Source organism: Desmodus rotundus, chromosome 7 (genome assembly GCF_022682495.2).
Source record: "Desmodus rotundus isolate HL8 chromosome 7, HLdesRot8A.1, whole genome shotgun sequence".
NCBI lineage: Eukaryota > Metazoa > Chordata > Mammalia > Chiroptera > Phyllostomidae > Desmodus > Desmodus rotundus.
In genome coordinates, this window is record NC_071393.1 from 120,939,124 (window position 1) to 120,958,593 (window position 19,470).

Sequence of the window (19,470 nt, forward strand, 5' to 3'; positions counted from 1 at the left end):
AAAGAGCGATTTGGGGACTGCCCCAGACTGCTGAATAATCGCACTACGATATTATTTGCCTTTTTTACACTCAATTTCCCGTAAATGTAAAGTGCAGTTTTCCCGGAGGTTACATGACATGTAATATAACAACAGATTAAATGCAGAAACAAAACTGAAAATGCAGCTGTCTTCTGAGACAGCAATTAAAGAGATTCACAAAAGTGCAAAACTGCCACTTTTCAATATTTTTGTCCAGGAAAAAGAGTTAAATTTCATTAATTTTTATGTTACATGTAATGGATTTATGTTACATGCACTTATCTTAAAGGAATATTTTTAATTCTTAGTTTTAATTTTTAATATGGTAAGTACTGATACACATAACACACAATACAATTTTTGAGAACTCAAAGAGCTTTTAAGAATATAAAGTGGAACTGATGTTAGGAAACTTGAGAATCACTGCTACACAGTCATAGACAATTTTAAGTGGTACATGAAGAATAACTGACCACTGAAATGAGTGAAACGGATTACCATATGTCAATAATTCATTTTTTGTAGTGGACACTATATTAAGTCTCTTACTGGATCTTAAATTAATAAAGTTCACTAATAAAAGACAAGACCTCAGGCCAGCACAACATAAGAGACACTTAGGATCCCCATACATAATTGCTCTTTTTCTTCTTCCCCTTCTTGAGGCATCTCTAGAATAGCCGAACAGAAAAGTAGTTTTCTAAGTTTCTTATCTAAGTTTTAAGTTAAGCATTACCTATATATTATACATATTAACTCTGTCCCCCACTGTCCCCAAGTCTTCTCCCCTTATTCTATTGTTTTCACCATTGTGCTTGCAGCCTTCTATTATATAATTTACCTAATTATTACATTTTTTCTATCATCCCACTCACTAGTAGGTAAACAAGAGTGGGGCTTTTTCTGGTTTACTCACTAATGTATCCTTAGCACCTGTAACAGTGCCTAAGACAAAATAGGGGGGAAAATAAATACTTGTTGAAGGAATGAATACACATTTCACTGGAGTAAAATATAAATTTCACCAGGGGAGGACAAACATGTCTTAGCAAATTAACACTGTCAAATGGCTGGTAGGCACAGAGCGATGCAGACAGGAGGGATTCGGTAGCCGACAGGAAAACTCTCAGGGCAGAATGGTTTTCCCTCTTGGAACTGGACGTGAAGAAAGGAGAGATAAAGGAAAAGAGAATATGGAAATAATCTGAACTGGAGGTAAGAGAAGTAGTTTTTTTCCAATCTCAGATACCAGGAACGCAAACAAAGAAAAATAAGAGCAAGAGCAGCGAACATACCTCTCTTCTCCCGATGTATTTCTTCCAGAAGCTGCTCCTGCCTTTCTATCTGATCAAAGAGACACTGGAGCTCGGATTCCTTGTTCTCAGTCAGGTTCCTGAGCTGCTGTCTACACAGCATTAGCTCCTGCCGCAGACTTTTCTCTCTGTTTTCTCTCTCTTTCAGTTCCTCGCAGAGCCACTGAAGTTTAGTCTAAAAAACGACATTTATAGCTAATTTAGAAAAAAAAACAAGACAGAAATCTAAAAAAACAGTATTTCAAAACAGTAGAAAAAATAATATCATGATAATATGAACAAATACAGACAACTAACAAATTTAGGCAAAATGAAAAATACACAATGGTTCATATCAGTTCAAAGTTGGTGTGAAATCAAGCAATGATTTTCTCGGATTTTTATAAAAATTTGGTTTAATCTTTCATCTTTGTCAAGGTAGTACTACAGAAAAATTTGGCCTACTAACTAAAATTCCAACCAGAATACAATTAGCCCCCTAATTTGGTATATAAAACAGTTTAGTAAAGCATTTAAAAATCAAAACCACCCTGGAACAGGGCTAGAGATTTCCTATAAAAGGTTTCTTTTTTCTTTTAAACATGACATTTTAAAGATTTTATTTATTTTTAGACAGAGGGGAAGAGTGGGAGAGAGGGAAAGAAACATCAATGCGTGGTTGCCTCTCACATGCCCCCTACTGGGGACCTGGCCTGCAACCTACGCATGTGCCCTGACTGGGAATCGAACCAGTGACCCTTTGGTTCACAGGCCAGTTCCCAATCCACTGAGCCACACCATCCAAGGCTAAAAGGGGGTTTTACTGCAGAGAGTAAAAAAAAAAATTTTCTAGTTTTCTTGCTAAAAATGCATATACCCAGGAACTAGCTAATCAGGTAGAGAGTAAGACTTTAGGGAGATAAAGTCAGCCTTTCCCCACCTTGAAGAGATGATAAATCTCTATCAAAGCAACTCTCTTTTTCACAGACTCTTAACCTCACCATCTTTAATGTTTAATCCATTCTTGCCCAGTGATTGAACTACAAAAGTAGAAAATAACTTCATATTTCCCTTGTCTCAATGCTACGTACTCCATCCCAATCTTTGGCCTGTGCTAACTACCATCACTAAGAAGTGATAATGGAGAAACAGCAAATCTGTTTTGTCGTAGGAATAATCCTATTGGTTTGTGGGGGGGAAACAATAACCCCCCCCCAAAACTCCTCTGATATAAAGCACTACTCAGGTCTGATCATTGTTGTTATGAACTGAACTGTGTCCACCCAGAATTCATATGCTGAAGCCTGAAACCTCCGTGTGACAGTATCTGTAGACAGGACTCTTAGTGAGGTCATTAAGGTCAAAGGAGGTCACAAGGGCTTATAAGAAAGCTTGCACTCCCTCACCTTTCCCTCTGATTTCCAGCCCCCCAGCTTTACCAAACCACCCCATCCCACCCTACCATGCACAGAAGGTGGCAGTCTACAAGCCAGAAAGAGGACTTAACAGAAACCAACCCTGACGCCTTGATCTTGGACTTCTAACCATTAGAACTGAGAAGATAAATGTCTGTTGTTTAAGTCACTGCCCAGTCTGTGGTATTTGGTTATGGTAGCCTGAGCCAACTAATATTGTACAATATAACCTATGGCTTTAGTGTACTTGTATGAAACCTTTATTCCATTGCCACACAACATTTAAAAACAGGTTATAGTTAGATACCTTTTATGAATTGACTAAGTATACAGAATATACTGTTAATCCTATGAAACGAAATGGTATACCAAATTATGGGAATAAAACAAGACAATAATCAATTATGAGAATCTGTTAGAGAAACACTCAGCATCTTCATTAAGTAACTTACCGAAACAGCTTGAAACACAGTATAGGAATAACTTTAACAATTCCAAATAATAATTAGCTGACAAGACTATTAATCGCAGTGCCAACACCATTCTATTAACCACTCATACGAGCATTGTACAGATTATATAATAGGCTCATTTATTTAACTACATCAACAAGTATTGTTAAATAAACCGAAATAGAGAAAGAATTTCTAAATAAGGCAGTTTTTACCTTCATAGTTGACAGCTTGCAATTAGGTGGAAATACGTATAATGATCTAGTAAAGCAACCAAAATGGCCTTTTTAATCTATAACAATATCCTTACTGAGAGTTAGTGTAATAATACACTAAAGTCATAAAGGAACCACTCAAAGCTAAGAGCTAAGGCAAACAGCAAATGTGAACAAAAAGACTACAGCTAATCAAGTTACCAACATTAGGACCTATAATTACACTTGGCTAGCTTCGAAATTCATCTGCGCCAACAGCCTCCTTGCCAGCTTCTGTACACCTCTATCAAAGCCCTTATATATAATATTGAAAGTATTACATAGGTGCCAGCTTTTCCAGACAAAATATGTTCCTGAAGAGAATCATGTCTTAACTCATTTTTATGTCCAGAGCATACAACAAAGCATGTAGGGACACAGTAGTTTCTCAATAAATTCTGTATTAAAGTGAATAAAATTTGGTCTCTACATCCCCTGTCAAGACTCATGACAAAAACAAATCCCTAATCCCTGGGAACTCCTGGCCTGGCATTCCTTAACAAGCATGTCAACCCTCTTCCTCCCCACAATGTCTTCTCCTCACCATTCATCGGTTATTTTATCTGTGAGCCTGGTCCCACTCTAAGGTGAAGTTCATGTGTATGTAACGCCAACAAAGCAATAGTGACACAACCCCCACTCGATCCTCTAGTTCTTTTAGGATGAACACTAACAAGAAATTCATTTGGCAGATTTATGAAAACAATTACCAAAGGCCCTCACAGGTCCATCTAATACGGCAAGATGTCAGCATGGACTAACTGAATAGCAATTCTACTTTCCATACAGTTTTTGCCCTTTGATTTCGGATCTTATCTTCAATACTTATAGAGTTGCCCACTCGTAGTTCATGGGAACTACAGTATTGTAGCCCATCAATAACCTAAGCCATCTTTCCGGTAAATAGACTCAATTCCTCCTTAGTCAGCTGGTCAGTGTGGTATTGCTTATCAGGACCCTTTCACACTGTGGAGGAGCCGTTGTCTCATGCAGTATTAAAACCCATCTGATCCGAAACTCAATCCCATTAAATGATAAGGGAAAACTGCTCAGTAGCTCCCAAATTAAGGAGCTATGATTAAGAGTCATCTCTGACACTCATAATTTAGCTGAACAACAGCAGTGAAAGCTTTCTGTTCAGAAATGATAAAGGTTTTAACTTGAAAGAAAATTCCAAGTATATTGCTCTTGTCAAAAATGTGGAGTTTGGAAAAAGAAACAAGAGAAATGCTTTATAAATGCACAACAGAGGTTTCTAGTCCAAAAATTCTGGGACAGCAAAACATGCGTATTTTAAATTGCCTATGCAGGTGGCATAAATGCTAATTTACATTTGGTTCTATCAAAAATGGTTAGGAATGCACAGGATGACTGTTCTTAAAGTAGGACACAAAATTCTACAAGGTTGGGTCAGTTTCTATGCTTAGCCATAATACTGTTAAGTTTCTCATTAAGAATTTTTGAGGGGGGCTTCTCTAATGAATATCTGGCCTTCAAAGGTACACCTGGTCTTTCCACCGCCTGTACCTTACCCACCAATGTCAGGCATTATCTGTGTTTATTCAAATACTGTCATCTTCTCGTCATTGTTTTACCTATAATTAGCCAACTGGAGAACGTGTACATACTTTTTGTATGACCAAGCTTAAATATTGCATTTTTGCAGAAGCCTTCTGTGACACGCCGGCAGCACCATAACCCCATCCCCCCAGCACAGATACCATAGTTCTTCCTTCCTGTGTTCTTTTGCCAATGTTTACATATTTCTATAACAACACAACACACCTTAAGGAGATTTAAAATTTGTTAACGTCGCCATTCCCCCTATTAACTTCACTAACTTCCATGGCTTGCTAACACTTACATCCCCAATGTCCATATACCAAAAGTACACAATCGGTAATTCTCGGCTGAAAGGAGACTTTGGGTGGCAATACACACGATGGAAAGAACCTTCAGTGTGAAGCGACATGGCATTTAGTCTATGTTCCCATTATTCGTATGGCACTGGAAAAGTCACATGCCTTCCCTGAAACCTCACTTTTCACCTATTTTTAAATAAGGGCACTGTACAAACTTAAAGGTTCTATCTTGCAATAAAATCCTAAGTTGGACCATAATTGGAAGGGTTTACAGTACTGGTGGTTTTCTTACAGAATTAGAATGGGATGGAAGACTTTGCATATTAGTATGTTAAAGTTGAAAAAACTAGTCTGAAAAGGAATGCAAGTGCTTAAGTATTGATACTAGATAAACATATAGCTACATCTTATGTGGTCATAATTTTCTATATATTTGAATTTCTATATATTTGAATTTACAAATTGATTTATAAAGATAGCTGATAATTACACAATGTGTATAAAAATATTTAGGCTAAGATTAGCAAATGGCATTTGCTAATTTTACTTATATTTGCTTATCTTCCATTAAATTTGAATCATAATTCCAAAGAACCATGATGCAGGAAAGTTACCTTCCGAACTTAAAGTCAATCCCTCCACTTTTGCAAACGAGGAAACAAGACACCAAGGAAGGTGGGGGGATTTGCTTAAGCCACACGGACATTTGGCACGCTTTGAGCTCACCCTCAGAAACCAAAGTATAATAAGTATGGATGTGTACGGAAGGTTGGTTACAGCTGCCCTGACCTTTGTACACGTCGGAGATGTTGCCTATCCCAAGGAAAGGGCACAAGACTTTGTCTCTCTGGCAATCTAGTTTAGTATTTCAACAGTATTATTGCCTTTCTTTATTCTCCCATCCCATCCCTATACTATTCAGCTAATTTTTAAATGTTAAGTTAAAGGAACACGCAGGTTTCTTAAATGCATTACAATGGTATCTTTCCCAGCAATAAAGTACTGCAGCTTCATATGCTCAGTTACGTGACAAAAATAGATGGCTAGCCCAAATAGAACACCTTAAAGCTCATAAATATTATGATAACCTTAGGGTTCAAAGATTAATTACCTTGCTTTCTGCTAACCAGCGATGTGGGTCATAATTAATATCAGAACCAGATGAAAAAACCTGGAAAAAAAGGAGAAAATAGTCTATCAAAAGTAGATTTTTCTCTGAAATGAATTTACCTGTATGAAATTTTTCATTGTAACATCCAAAAGTTTAATACCTAAACTTAAGGGTTTAGAAAGAAGACAGTTCATACCAAGTACTGAACCTACTCCAAAACACCATTTATTTAACATGCCTATTTATGTAAGCATACATATGTATACACGTAATATATGTTCTGACAGTAAATATTTAGTTCAAGTGCAGAGACATGAATCAACTCTTAGTGCTATCATTGCTAGAATCTCTGGAGGCTGATTTCAGAGTTCTGCATGTCAAGCAGCCTCAATTAAACTGGTTTATCTCATTTTTTTTGTCTGTTTCTTTTCCTCAGTCTTGCTCCACATAATGTATTTCACAGTGGGCTAAATGTAATTACATGGAAACGTAATTCTTTGTCTCATTTATCCTTCTTTAATTTTATACTATGAGGGCCATTTTGTCGCATTAATGGTTGTATAGAAATGACAGGAACTAATCAATGTAACTTCATGCAATCATTGCTTTGTATTTCATCATGGTAACAAAATCCTACAATAAATAGGCTGTCTATGTCACTGACCTGATTTCCTTCACACCGACTCATTTATAAAATCATTGTCATCTGGCTCTGCATTATTACTGATGAAACTGTACTCAAAGGTTGCCAATGATTTTAGAATCGTAAATAAATTATTTTTTTCTCAATTGCTACTTTTGTTGAACCTACGATATTTGTGCAGGACTTTTTTCTAGAAATGTTCTATTAAAAAAATCCTATCTGCTGCAAAAGATGTCTCTTCCTGTTCTCAAATACTTCCATATTTTCTGATGTGTGTGCACATCTATCTCTCCCTTAAGAAATATCATTAGGTAATTCATTCGGACATATGACAATGAGTGCCGGCCACAGGGCACATACAAGAATGTTGTATTCTCATATCCAACCTTTCTCTTGTCTACTCTTTCACTATAAACGTCACCTAACTCTCATACCCTCTCTCCCTGGCTTTGCAATGAAATTTTCCCTAATCACTCTAGGGCAGGGGTGTCAAACTCATTTTCACGGGGGACCACACCAGCCTTGCGGTTGCCTTCAAAGGGCCAAATGTAATTTTAGGACTGTATACATGTAACTACTCCTTAACTAGGGGTGAGGAGCTCAGCGCTGCCACTGGGAAGAAACAAGGTGCCAGGACAGATAAACCAAGGTGGAGGGCCGGATTCGGCCCACGAGCCTTGTGTTTGCCACCTGTACCCTAGGGCATAGAAAAAAATTTGTCTTCATCCAATGCCTATCCTCTTTATGCTCTACACATAAATGAATACTCAGACCAAGTGTTATGGGAAAAGCTCTTGAATTATCAAAGACTGACCTGAGAAAATGACACCTCTTTTATTCAGACATTTTCCTATTTGTTTTATTATGGTGGTGGTGTATTAAGTGTCTATCCTTAAGTTTTCAAACACTATAGGCATCTACTAAAGTAGAATAAGTAATAAATACAGTGGTTGGAAAAAGAAATTTATAGTTAGAAATAACACCAATATCCCCAAGGACTTTCCCAGACTCGCTTGTTACATATCTATGATTCAATCTATTCCACAGCACAGTCACTCTCTACAGAAAATGAGTGAAAATTTCATCAGCAACACTTCAAAAAGTCGACAAATGACAAGGAATAATTGGAATTAATCCATTTTTAAAAACATTTTACAAGGATCACCACTCTCCCATAGGCCTCTCAACTATAAAGCAAAGAATTGATTTAACCAATGCCAAAGGGTGGTTTCTTTGAGGCAAGAGCAAATGTTATGTTCTTCGGTATTCCTTTATTTTCTTTTCCTCAAGTTTATAGAAACGAAACAACAGAAGTTATACATAGAAAGAGATTCACATGAAAAAAATTACTCTTAAAAATAAAAACTGAATAAAATTTCCAATCTTTTAAGTTTATTTCCACCCATCACTTCGAGAACAAGGGGGAAAGACCCATTACTACAATTATTCCATTCCTGAGAGCCTATTAAAGAGGAGGGTGCTTTTCGGAATGTTGGATGGAAGGACAATCTGAGCAATCTGTTGTGTGCACAGTGTTTTAGCCTGGAATTACCCACAGTGAGCTTTCTAAACCTCATAGCATGATCCAAATGATTCCACTTTTAGATCTCTCCTTGGCTGACAACAAGTCTTCCTGGCATAAATACTTAACTTTAGAATAAACATTACATTGTTACCATGTGATTCTTATAGATCAAATTAGGATTTCAAGGCTACGCATCCTGTAAATGTATGTAAACAAGAAAAATCATAAATAAACACAGCAACATTAGACCAGCAAAAAATTAAACCAGCATTATAACAGGCCCTAGAACAAGACGAAAGGAGTTACTAAAGCCAATTACTTCTCATATTTGGCTCACAGTCCCCTTAAATTGACATCTGATTTGTTTTAAAAATGTACATAGAAATGCATACTGCAGAGATTCCACCAACTCCACAAAATTCCATCAGTTAAACATTTTCATTAAAGTTCAATCCTAAGACACCTTCTACTTCAAGAGTAAGATTATAGTTTTATTTTCTTTAAAACACCACTTAAGAAAGTAAAGGAAAAAATAGTAGGAAAGAGCAGGAAAAAAGAAAGGAAAGTAGTATGAAATGGAATGATCACTTTATATGAGGAAAAGGATGAATGACAAAATAATAAGAAAAACGTGAAGAGTATTAAAAAGCCCATATGCATACTATAATATGAGTACTGTCATATCATCAAATGAAATAAACATTGGGGTAAATGATAGCCTGTGTCAGGTTATGCCATATGAAAGCGATCCAATGCTCTCTGTAGGTACCGCAACAGTTCTACAACCTAGAGATGATAGAGGTGCTTACCTTCAAGAAATTACGAACATCCATGATTACTTCTGTTTTTATCATTTCACCAAAACTATAAATTGAGTAGCAATCAATATTCCATTTTAAAGATAGAAAAGCTAAATTAAATATAATTTGTTTCAATAGGAAGGGCAGACAGCATAGTGGTTACCTGATTAAGCTCCAGAGTTAGAATCCCAAGGTTTAAAGTCTTAGTTGTAGCAATTAACTAGATATATAGGGCCAGGGGCAAGTTCCTTAACCCCTCCAAGCCTTGCTTTCTCTTACCAAGATAGATTTAATCAGAGTATCTAAAGGATAGGGCGGTTTTAGGGGTTAAGGGAGAGAATGCATATACCACACATACCACAGTACCTGCGACATAACTACCAGTCAATAGATGTTAGCAGGTAACATACCGACAAGAACAAAAATGGCCTGTGATAACGAAAAATTCAAAAATGCAGGCCTCATGACTCCAAGGACGTATTTTAATCAGCAGCACTGCCTCTCCGGTACGACATTTCCTTTCACAGAGTGAGGCGCAGGCAAGTCCAGGGAATCACAGCGCACCCATCCTCTCACTGTGACTGTGCAATAGACACAGCACCTCATTCTCAAAATGCAAGATGATACTCTCTTTTACAAAACTTTCAGGAGGGAAAATGGGATCACCATTGTAACCATGCGTTAAGATCTTATTATAATTATCTATTAGGAAACTAAGTGAAAGGCACAATGAGAACTCATAATTACTTTCAGTTTCTCCATCGACTCCCTGGAGAAGGTTTTACAAGCTGCATCAATTTCCTTTCCTATCACACCAAGAATGGATTCCTGTTCGGTCTCCAGACAAAGAAGTTGATCCTTGAGCTGCAATCTGGCCTCTTCCATCCTCCTTAAGTGCTCTTCTTCAGTGCTTATATGTTTCTCCTAAAGCATTTGTAAGAAATAAAAACAATTATTAAGTGGAGGCAAGAAACACCTGTAATACCTGTGCATCCAACTCAAACAACTGTATTAGAAAACAGACTGGACTCTGGCAGTCCCTTTACTGAAATAAAACATTCTGCCTGCTCGTTAACTGAGGTCAAATTATAGAGAATTCACATGTAGGGCACTGAGGGAACTGGTGAATGGATTCTTGATGAAGAAAATTATAGTTAATCTGTAGCCAAAAGAAAAAGTTGAAAAAAAATCCTTTACCATTTTAATAATTTAATGTCATTGACGCATCAAAGAGTAAAAGCTAACACTACAAACTGACTTTGAGCTTTCGACAATTAGTATAACAGCAGATAATGCAAAATGTCAAATAAGATAGTGTCAGCTCCTTCATTTCAGAAAAAAAAAATGTTACTACCTTTATCTCATCAAAACATCGTTTTTAAAAAGTCTAAGTTTTCAAATGCAGTATACTGCATAAATGCTTCGAGTCACGAAAACCTGATTAAAGCAAGACGGAGGCACTTTTCAAATAAGCAAATAGTACATTTAATAAAAAGGGATTTCTAAGGAACCCTGTAAGAAATTACAAGGGCTTGGGGGCCCCCTGTAGGAAAAACAATTTTCAATCATGATTACATAATTTCATTACTAGAGAAATTCAAGCTGTAATGCACAAGGCTTGGAGGGGAAAAGCAGAATCACTGAAACTCTGAGTGTAAACAGTGGACCAAAAAGCCATGATGGCTGGCTAGTTTCGCCTTCAGACATCCCAGAGTAGCCGAATCATCTTTACCTGCCCTAGAAAATACAACACAAATAGGAAGATTATGTGGCCAACAAACTGAGCCTGAATTTAAAATACCAAAGAGATCTGCTCAATTAAAAATAATCAGGAAAAGTAGAATGGTATTTCAGCAGAAAAATCACACATTTCCATTCAATTCAACTTGCTTCTAAAAACGAATGAAACACCCTCTGCCCAAAAGAACAGTCCTTTCACAACCTGTCTTCTGCCCTTCTCTCCCCCTTCCTCACCCTGCTCTCCACTCTCTCATACTTTAACATCTTGCAGCTTTTCAAGTATGCCTACATGTGTCTCCTCTGACCAATCTGATGTGTTCTACTCTGCTTCAAGTTGCACTATTTCAAATGGAGCTGGTAGCCAAGAGACAGCATTTGCCTCGATGAATACATCATTAAGCTGGTCTGGATCTCAGCTTTGTAAACTTAGGAAGTGGATTTTCTTTTCTTTTTAGGTCTCAGAGTGGAGTCATCTTTTGGCAGTAGAGTAACAGTAAGTTCACGAGAGACTTACGTGCAAACTAGAAATGCCCCTCCGTTAACTGCGTTAGTTTGCACTGAGAACCATAACTGCCATATGGATCAGAATGCTCGTATCAGCACAGCCAGCACCTTTAGGTCCTGTAGGCCACTCTAGACGGGAGAGCAAATTATGATCAGAAAGTGACTGAGTGAACAGGAAATTGGAGCAGGAAGATTTGTTTTATGAAAAATGTTTAAATGGCATCATGCTAATGGCCGCCTGGAGTGTCCATCTACACATCAGGGATTTACAAACCACGATAATAACAAGAGTGTTCCATCCTCCTGCACAGTGTTTGGGCGGAGATGGCGTAAGCCCATCTGCCTTTCTGCTTTATCCACCTTCGGATTCTGATGAACTTCCGTTCTTGATTGATATGGCATTTCTTCAGATACACTGATATCTTCACTCAGTCTTGATCTCATCTAGAAGCCTTCGCATCCTGGCTCTGCACGGTATGTGATTATTTTATAGGTTGCTCATCAGACAGCAACCTCACTGTCAAGTGTCTGGCGAGGACCCTTGCCTCTGGGTTGTTTCTGCACACCACAAGCACACAGCTCGACAAAGGCTGACTCTCGGCCACCAGCCCCTTTCCAAAGAGCGCAACTTCAGCACTCCTACACATCAGATGGGTAGAAGGGGACACATGTGGCATACCTGCCACCTACACTTCTTACCCTTCAAAGTTCATCCTCAAGACTCTTTCCTTTCTTAATTGCCCAATACAGAATGTTTTCACAGCACATTATTTATATCATAGTTTAAAAAAAGGTACCAAACTGTAATGTAATTGTTTTTGCTCCTGTCTCCTTCAATAAACTGCTTATTTCAGGAGTCCAGAGAACATATTTGTATTTATCTTTAAATTCCCCAACTTTGCTCCATAAGTGATCTCAACAGTGTTCTGAAGACTGCAGTTCCACACTGTAAAGGCCACACCATGAACGAGCCTGCAGATCTACACACACAGAGGCCACACAGGGGGGCTCAGAGGTTTCCTCTCCATATACACACACGCAGGTCCTTGGACTGCTGCGGTGTTCTCGCTGGTGTGACATTGACAAAGAACACTCCCTGTCAGGGGTTGCTGATGAACTTAGAGGACAACTGTCCATGATCTAAATGCAGGCAATTCCCAACAGTGTTCTAATTGACCGCTCTGTTCTCATCTCCCTCGCAGCCATCTTTCTTTTATCCACTATCACTTTTCTGTTATTTGACTCATTAAGAAGAAGACAAAACTACTTCCACACACAGATATTCTTAAAATGTTAATAATGTCATAAAAGGCTCTACCATTCAATTTCTTTAGCAAAGACTGAACATTTCATTATCCAATTCACTGTCCACCGTGAGATAATTAGCATGCTACGCCTAATCTCCCTTTGAAGTGAAACTCGGAACTATGAACTCACAATGGACCTCAGAGATCAGTGGGCTCAACTACCTGTGCTTTCAGAAAGCCCTTCTTTTACATTTCTGACAGAAGCTAATCCAACCCCTACACAAGCAGATGAAGTTTCAAGGAACAGAATACTTGACAAAACTGTAAAATCTCTCATTAGTCTAAGTGCTATACTCAAGAGTTAAAGTAAATAAATGAATCCTCCACCCTACTAAATCTTCTAAGACTCCAGGTCAAGTTATATGTTCTTTTATGTAATTAGGTTTCAGATACTGCACCATACCAGTTCTCCATCTTCTGCATGTGCTCTAAGACCATAAATCTAAGAGGTAAGTAAGCTTTTCCATTCAGTACTTAAGCAACTGGAATTTCACTTATTCACTCATTCAACGAGTTTCTGTGGCAGGCCTACTTCGGTGAGACATTCTCTGGGCCTAGGGGCAGAATGAATGAGAGAGGTTAGGTCCCCGCCCTCACAGTGCCAACAAATATCTCCATTAAATTTCATCAGTTTTGGTTTTTTTGTGGCTTGAGAATCTTATTTGTATACTAATTGTGACACCCAATACATTAGCTCTTTCTCTCTTCAGTTCATGTTCCAGAAATACCTCTACCAACGGAGCAAGCACAGCTAATTCTATGGAAGAGGTGGGAAACTGGCTGAAATTAATCCACTCATTCTGTCTGATTTGGAGGCAGGTAGATTAACAAGGGCAGGTGGGAATATTTAGGCACTATGATGGCTATTCCCTGGGCTTCCAGGGAATTCAAAGGGAGCAATAATTCTACAGCAAAAAGCTACCATATTTCTAGAGACCCAGAGGCAAGACAAGGTATTTTAGAGACTGTTTCGAAATATGGAAGACACGGTCTGACTTCATGTTTCAGCATGAATGGACACAGATACGTGGGTCTGGGGAATACAAGGAGCTTCTTTGTGAGGACACAGATAGATCAAGCTGACCAAAGCTGTTCGTATAATCCAAGAAGAGAGATATCCTAGACCATGGCTGAAAGTGAATGAGAGAATCAACCCTTAATTTTACAAGTGAGGAAACCAACGTTCAGACAAACTAAGTAACTTGACAAAGTTCAAAGAGCCTACAACCCAAACGCTGGTCCTCTGACTCCCTGAATAGTGGTTTCTGTTAAAAGGCTAGAAAGGTCAATTTTCACAAAGTGGAGTTTAGAAAGCCAATGTGAAAAACTCAGAAAAGTTATTAGCAGGTTATGTGGGGACTAATATAGTCTAAAAGTATAAAGAATAACACAAGAAAAATGTTTCTGAATGAGCCTCATCATTAGGAAAGAAAATATATGACATACCTGCAAATTCAAAATAGACCACAGAAAGGAAAAAAAACTCATCAAGCACACACAGTATCTTAAACTTTTGAAGGCTATCCTTCCACACTGGCGACATACCCTATGTACACATCAAACCTGGTCTTGGCAAATTTCCATTAGTAAGTGTACTCGTCACACACTGAGCATGTGCAGTTCCACCATCAAGACGGCAAAGGTTTCATGAAGTTTCCATTTCAGGACAAGAAAGCCTTATATTATTGACATTTATTTCTAAAGGGAATAAAAAATTATACTGCTCACATTTTGATCATACACACACACAGACACTGTTGACTGGCTTGATCAATGGAGCTATAATTCAAAGGGCAAGAAAAATACTCCCCTAATTATAATTGTGCTTCAGCATGCTCTTCGCAACTCAGAACATTCACTTGCCTGAAGGCTGTAAAGATTATAAGGAGACATGATCTTAATGGAAATAGAGTAACTTCAATAAAACTAGACCATATCCAAAATGTTATCTCCTTGGTAAAGCTTATGAGATTCCTTCAATGTCTTAAGAGTTCCAGAAAAGCTGCTTTATTTCCATTATGGTTATTGCATGAAATGAAAATAATCCTTCACACACCTTAACAGAAACATTATGGTAAATAAAGCACAGTCACACAACAAAATAAATCATTAATTTCCAAAGTTAATGTTTTTCCGTTAGAGAAAACTAACTTGAATAACCAAGTGTGGCAATATTTCAGCCCCAAGGCCATCTTTAATACATCAGCAGGAGCTGGGGGAGAGACAGGATAAGAGGCAGAGAGAGATCAAATACTATGGGATGGGTCAAAAGTAGGTTTACATTGTTCCCATTGGAAAATAATACAATAGTAAATAATATAAGAATAAACTCTGTGTTTCACATACTCACAACTGTAAACCTACTTTTAGCCCACCCTGTATTAAAAGCTGAAATAAAAACTACCACAGTGTAATTCAAAATAATTGGGAGCATGGACTGCTGAAATTCTAGACCTGCGTACATCACCTAAAAAGTTTTGAGGAAGAGTATTTCTGTAACAGAAGATAACTGTATGCCTAAGCCTTAAATCCAGGACACTAGCATTACAAGGCACATAATGGAACTAGCCTGAACAAAAATTGAATCTGTCTGGAAGCCATTTATCTGGCTCTTTAAAGAAGGCTCACATTACTTATGCCAACAGAGTTGACTCGGCTGTAAGGAAGTTAAGATACAACATGAAACACCAACCAAAGCAGAAATAGTGGCACAACTCAACAAGAAGGGTCTACTACAGATGTTCTGGGAGATTTTTTAATAAGTTTAATCCAGAAAATTACTACACTGCAGTCAAACTGTCTTGCAAAACAGCCAATAAATAAATAACACCTTAAATGCTGGCCACACCGTAACTACTTTTTTCAAGCTTACTTCTCAAAAAATAGATCGTATGAGAGTAGGCTTCTTAAGTTCAAAGTATGGCTTTCTATTAAGCACCTAGATTGGAATCAAAAATAAACAAAAATAATAACAATTCTAAAATCTATAGCTGCAATCAATTGAAAAAGTCTCCATGGACTTAACCTACGTATATCCCTTGCCCTCTGTGAACACACTATCTGGGAGTAGGGAAGGTCCTAAGACTGAATTTTTTTCCTCATTATAAAAGCCCAATAATATGCACCTCCTTCCTCAACCACATGGATATTGTAACGAGACAGAACACCTGAGCTCTCAGGAAGGCTGTGTGTCCTCTCTATCCACTGACACTTCATATGAGCTTCTGCTGTAACACTTAACCACTGGGTGTATCTTTTACATACATCCCCTCACCAGAACTGCTACGCATATGTTTTGTATATGTCCCCTCACCAGACTGTAAATTCCTCTAGGTTAAAAATCTTATTCTTCTCCATTCAAGCATCCTAACACTTACTAGAGTGTCTTCCACAAATGTGAAAGTCAATAAATTCTCTGGAATATATATATATTTATATGTATTACATATATATATACCTATATATATATGTGTGTGTATATAAATATACATATATATTCTTTTATGTTCCCTTCATTGCACAAGCACTTTTTAGTGTATTCTCTATGTGCCAAGCATAGTAGATCCCAACTATACAACAATGAAAAAAAAGAAAAATGAATCTCTGAACTCAAACAACTTTTTGTGTTTCAGAAAGCTCGTTTTTGCAACAAATTAATTAGCAAACTCATTGAGGGCAATCACCTTTTCAGTAGCAGATTACTGTGACTGTCAAGGCAAGCTGATGTTACAAAAGTAAGAGCGCTGCCAGGGGTACGAAGTAATCAGATATGAATAAATTTTGAGGATAAAACCAACAGGATCTGCTGATGAATTAAGTATTGGTCCATGGACGAAAGAATGAGGTGGCTCTTTATCTCTACTTAGTAACCAAAAGAACATTGTAATTACTACTAAAAGATGGGTTTCATAAAATAAAAACGGTACTATGTTGTGGGTTAGATATACTCTTTGTATTGTGAAAGTAGATGCTTTGCACTATTTCCTTCAAAGGAGAAAAAGAAGTTATGGCTAACAGCATGTTAAGAGTAAAGCTGAGAGCATCGCTGAAACAGTGGTGCCAACAGAGACAGCACAGACACAATCAGAACACTGGATGTGTGAACAGGATGCATGTGAAAACTTTGGTGTGAGGGACTTTCCGATCTGCATACAGCCTAACTGGTCTTAGGCAGGCTTGGGAAAGTTATCCCTGAGACAGAAACAAAACATAGAAATCCAAATTTAAACTTCTAACCCCATTTAAATAAATGATTTTGTGCATCAGGCCTTTTAGTATCATTTTCTGGGGGAATGTTAAGCAATGCAAAGATCATTGGCAGCATAAACAAAAAGGTGTTAGGATATGTATTGGATACATTCCTAGAAATTAATATTCAAATTTGGAAACAAAAATATCTCTATGGAGTACTTTATGTATTTATTAAGTTTTAGGACCATTTTGTAATTATTAGATATTTCTGTCAAGTCAAATGCCTGGAAACAGAAATAATATTCTTTAAAATCAGCCACTTTTGATGCATTATATTTCTGAAACAAAATATGGACAAAGAAACAAACAACTAGAGTTTCAAATTATGCATTTGGAACAAACACAGTTTAATTTTCAAAAGAAAAGGGAATGTATCATTCATCTACAGAGAAATATTTATTTGTAAGTGTAGTGTCTTTAAAAGCCATCAGAATTTCTTCCCCTCCTTCTTTTTGTTCCTAAAGATGCTTAAGCATGCATTTATTCTTATGAAAGAATATGATTAAAAACTTTTTTAAAAACCTCCAAATAATATAACTCATATATACAATAAGCACCTCTTAGCTGTTTTTCTTTCCTAAAATTTAAAGAATATTGCTTGTTTAACATTAAGTGACAAAATAGACTGAATGAACAAGCATTTTAAATCATAATGATAGAAAAACTCAATGAAAACAAACCTGGACTCTCATCTTATGTTCCCTTTTAGGGTCCACAAAAGTAACAAGGGACTGCTGAACTTAAGCAAAGGCCTGGGAGAAATGTGGTCCAGAACCCTTCATGAGGCCTATTCCCTTTGGCTTGCTATACCCAAACCAATTCTGTGCCATTATTCGGCTTAATTCCTTCACTATGCATATCACTCACAGTTTCAAAATTACATGAAATCAAACTAATAGTATACAGGATTTTAAAGAAAAGTGCCCAAACAGAACTACCTTCCTCTCAAGCGCTTGTAGTTATCAACCACTCACAGAGTTGAGTGGCGGGCCTCTCAATCAAGTTCAAATCACGAGACATAAAGACCCAGACTTTAACTTCACTTTTTAAATTCATTTAAAAACAAAGTCTTTGTCAATGGTTACTAGAGAAGTCATTGCAAAAAAAAAACAAAACAAAACAAAAAAAACCCAGACTTTGAAAATGGCTTTTCCACACCTGTTTCATCTTGGAAAGCAGAAACCAACTGTACTTCTATACACCCTTACATACTGCCCCTCCCCCTGCCACACTGTGTGTGTAACTGCCCCCACTCTAGAGTCACTTGACCTTTGCACTCTAAACTGGTTTCTGAATGTCGGGCATAGGGTTTCATACAAGGTAAGCACTCTGATGTTTCAGTCAGTTCTCCATAAAAGTCAAGGACTATTCTGGACTTAATGACTACCAGTAGTTCCATTAAAGATGCTTTATAAATGACAAACACATAATTTATAAGTTTACCTTTAATTTGATCATTTTATTACTTTCATTGTTGTTTTTCAGATGACAGAAATATGATAGGAAATTACTCATAACATCCTAATTAGTGTTTATTTAAAGTATCTGGTTTAAATTTGCCTCCACATTAATTTGTGGTAGCTACAGCTTTATTCTACTCACACAATTTCCAATAAATAGATGAAGCACCAAGAAAGAAGTGCAGTCTGTGTAACACTGGCCTGAAGTGTAAACATTAAAGTAAATGTTAGAGATCAACAGCTCATTCACTTCTACTTCTTTCTTGTTCTTATGGAAAGAATTTGACATCAGAGAATTCTGCCTTCTATAAAAGAGTTTTTGTAAAACTGTGGAACTGTGAGTTTGCAAAGTAGTAAATATTTTTATAGAACAGATATGTGACCATCACATATATTTGTTCACATCATGAAAAATAGCAACCCTAACCAGATGGTCAAATTAGATCTGAAATACAAAATTAAACAACACTGATTCATTTTTTCCCGTCACAGATATCTTTTATGTGGCAATACCAGGTTTTAATTAGATTTTTCTAACAAAATCATTAATGACTCCTTTCCAAAATTTGTGTCAGGCTAAAAAAAAATCAAAGAGTACACGGTAATCTGTTGAGTATAATAACCCGAAATTTAAATTCAACACTAAGAGTACACTGAAAACACACAAATGTGAGTCATTTCACTGGCAATAAATAAAGGGAAAAAATAAAAGGAATTTGTGTTCATGTCCTGTCCCCACCACAAGCTATGCCACGCTATGCAAGGCACAATACACTCTCAACCTCAGTTCCCACCATCTGTGAAAACGGGTGTCGTAATTACACTTGCAAATG

The 19,470-nt window shown here is 37.2% G+C and overlaps 1 protein-coding gene across 8 annotated transcripts in view; it reads right to left on the reverse strand.

Moving 5' to 3' along the window:
- Window positions 1-19,470, reverse strand: part of CEP128 (centrosomal protein 128) — a 353,654-nt gene that overhangs the window by 204,392 nt on the left and 129,792 nt on the right. For 7 of the 8 annotated variants that reach the window (XM_045201901.2, XM_045201906.2, XM_045201904.2 and 4 more), the window contains 3 exons: window positions 10,123-10,299; window positions 6,408-6,467; window positions 1,317-1,509 (listed from right to left, as the gene is read on the reverse strand). In XM_045201901.2, coding sequence (XP_045057836.2) covers window positions 1,317-1,509; window positions 6,408-6,467; window positions 10,123-10,299 — 430 coding nt within the window. The remainder of the gene's footprint in view (window positions 1-1,316; window positions 1,510-6,407; window positions 6,468-10,122; window positions 10,300-19,470) is intronic. The other variant, XM_045201903.2, reaches the window with a different exon arrangement.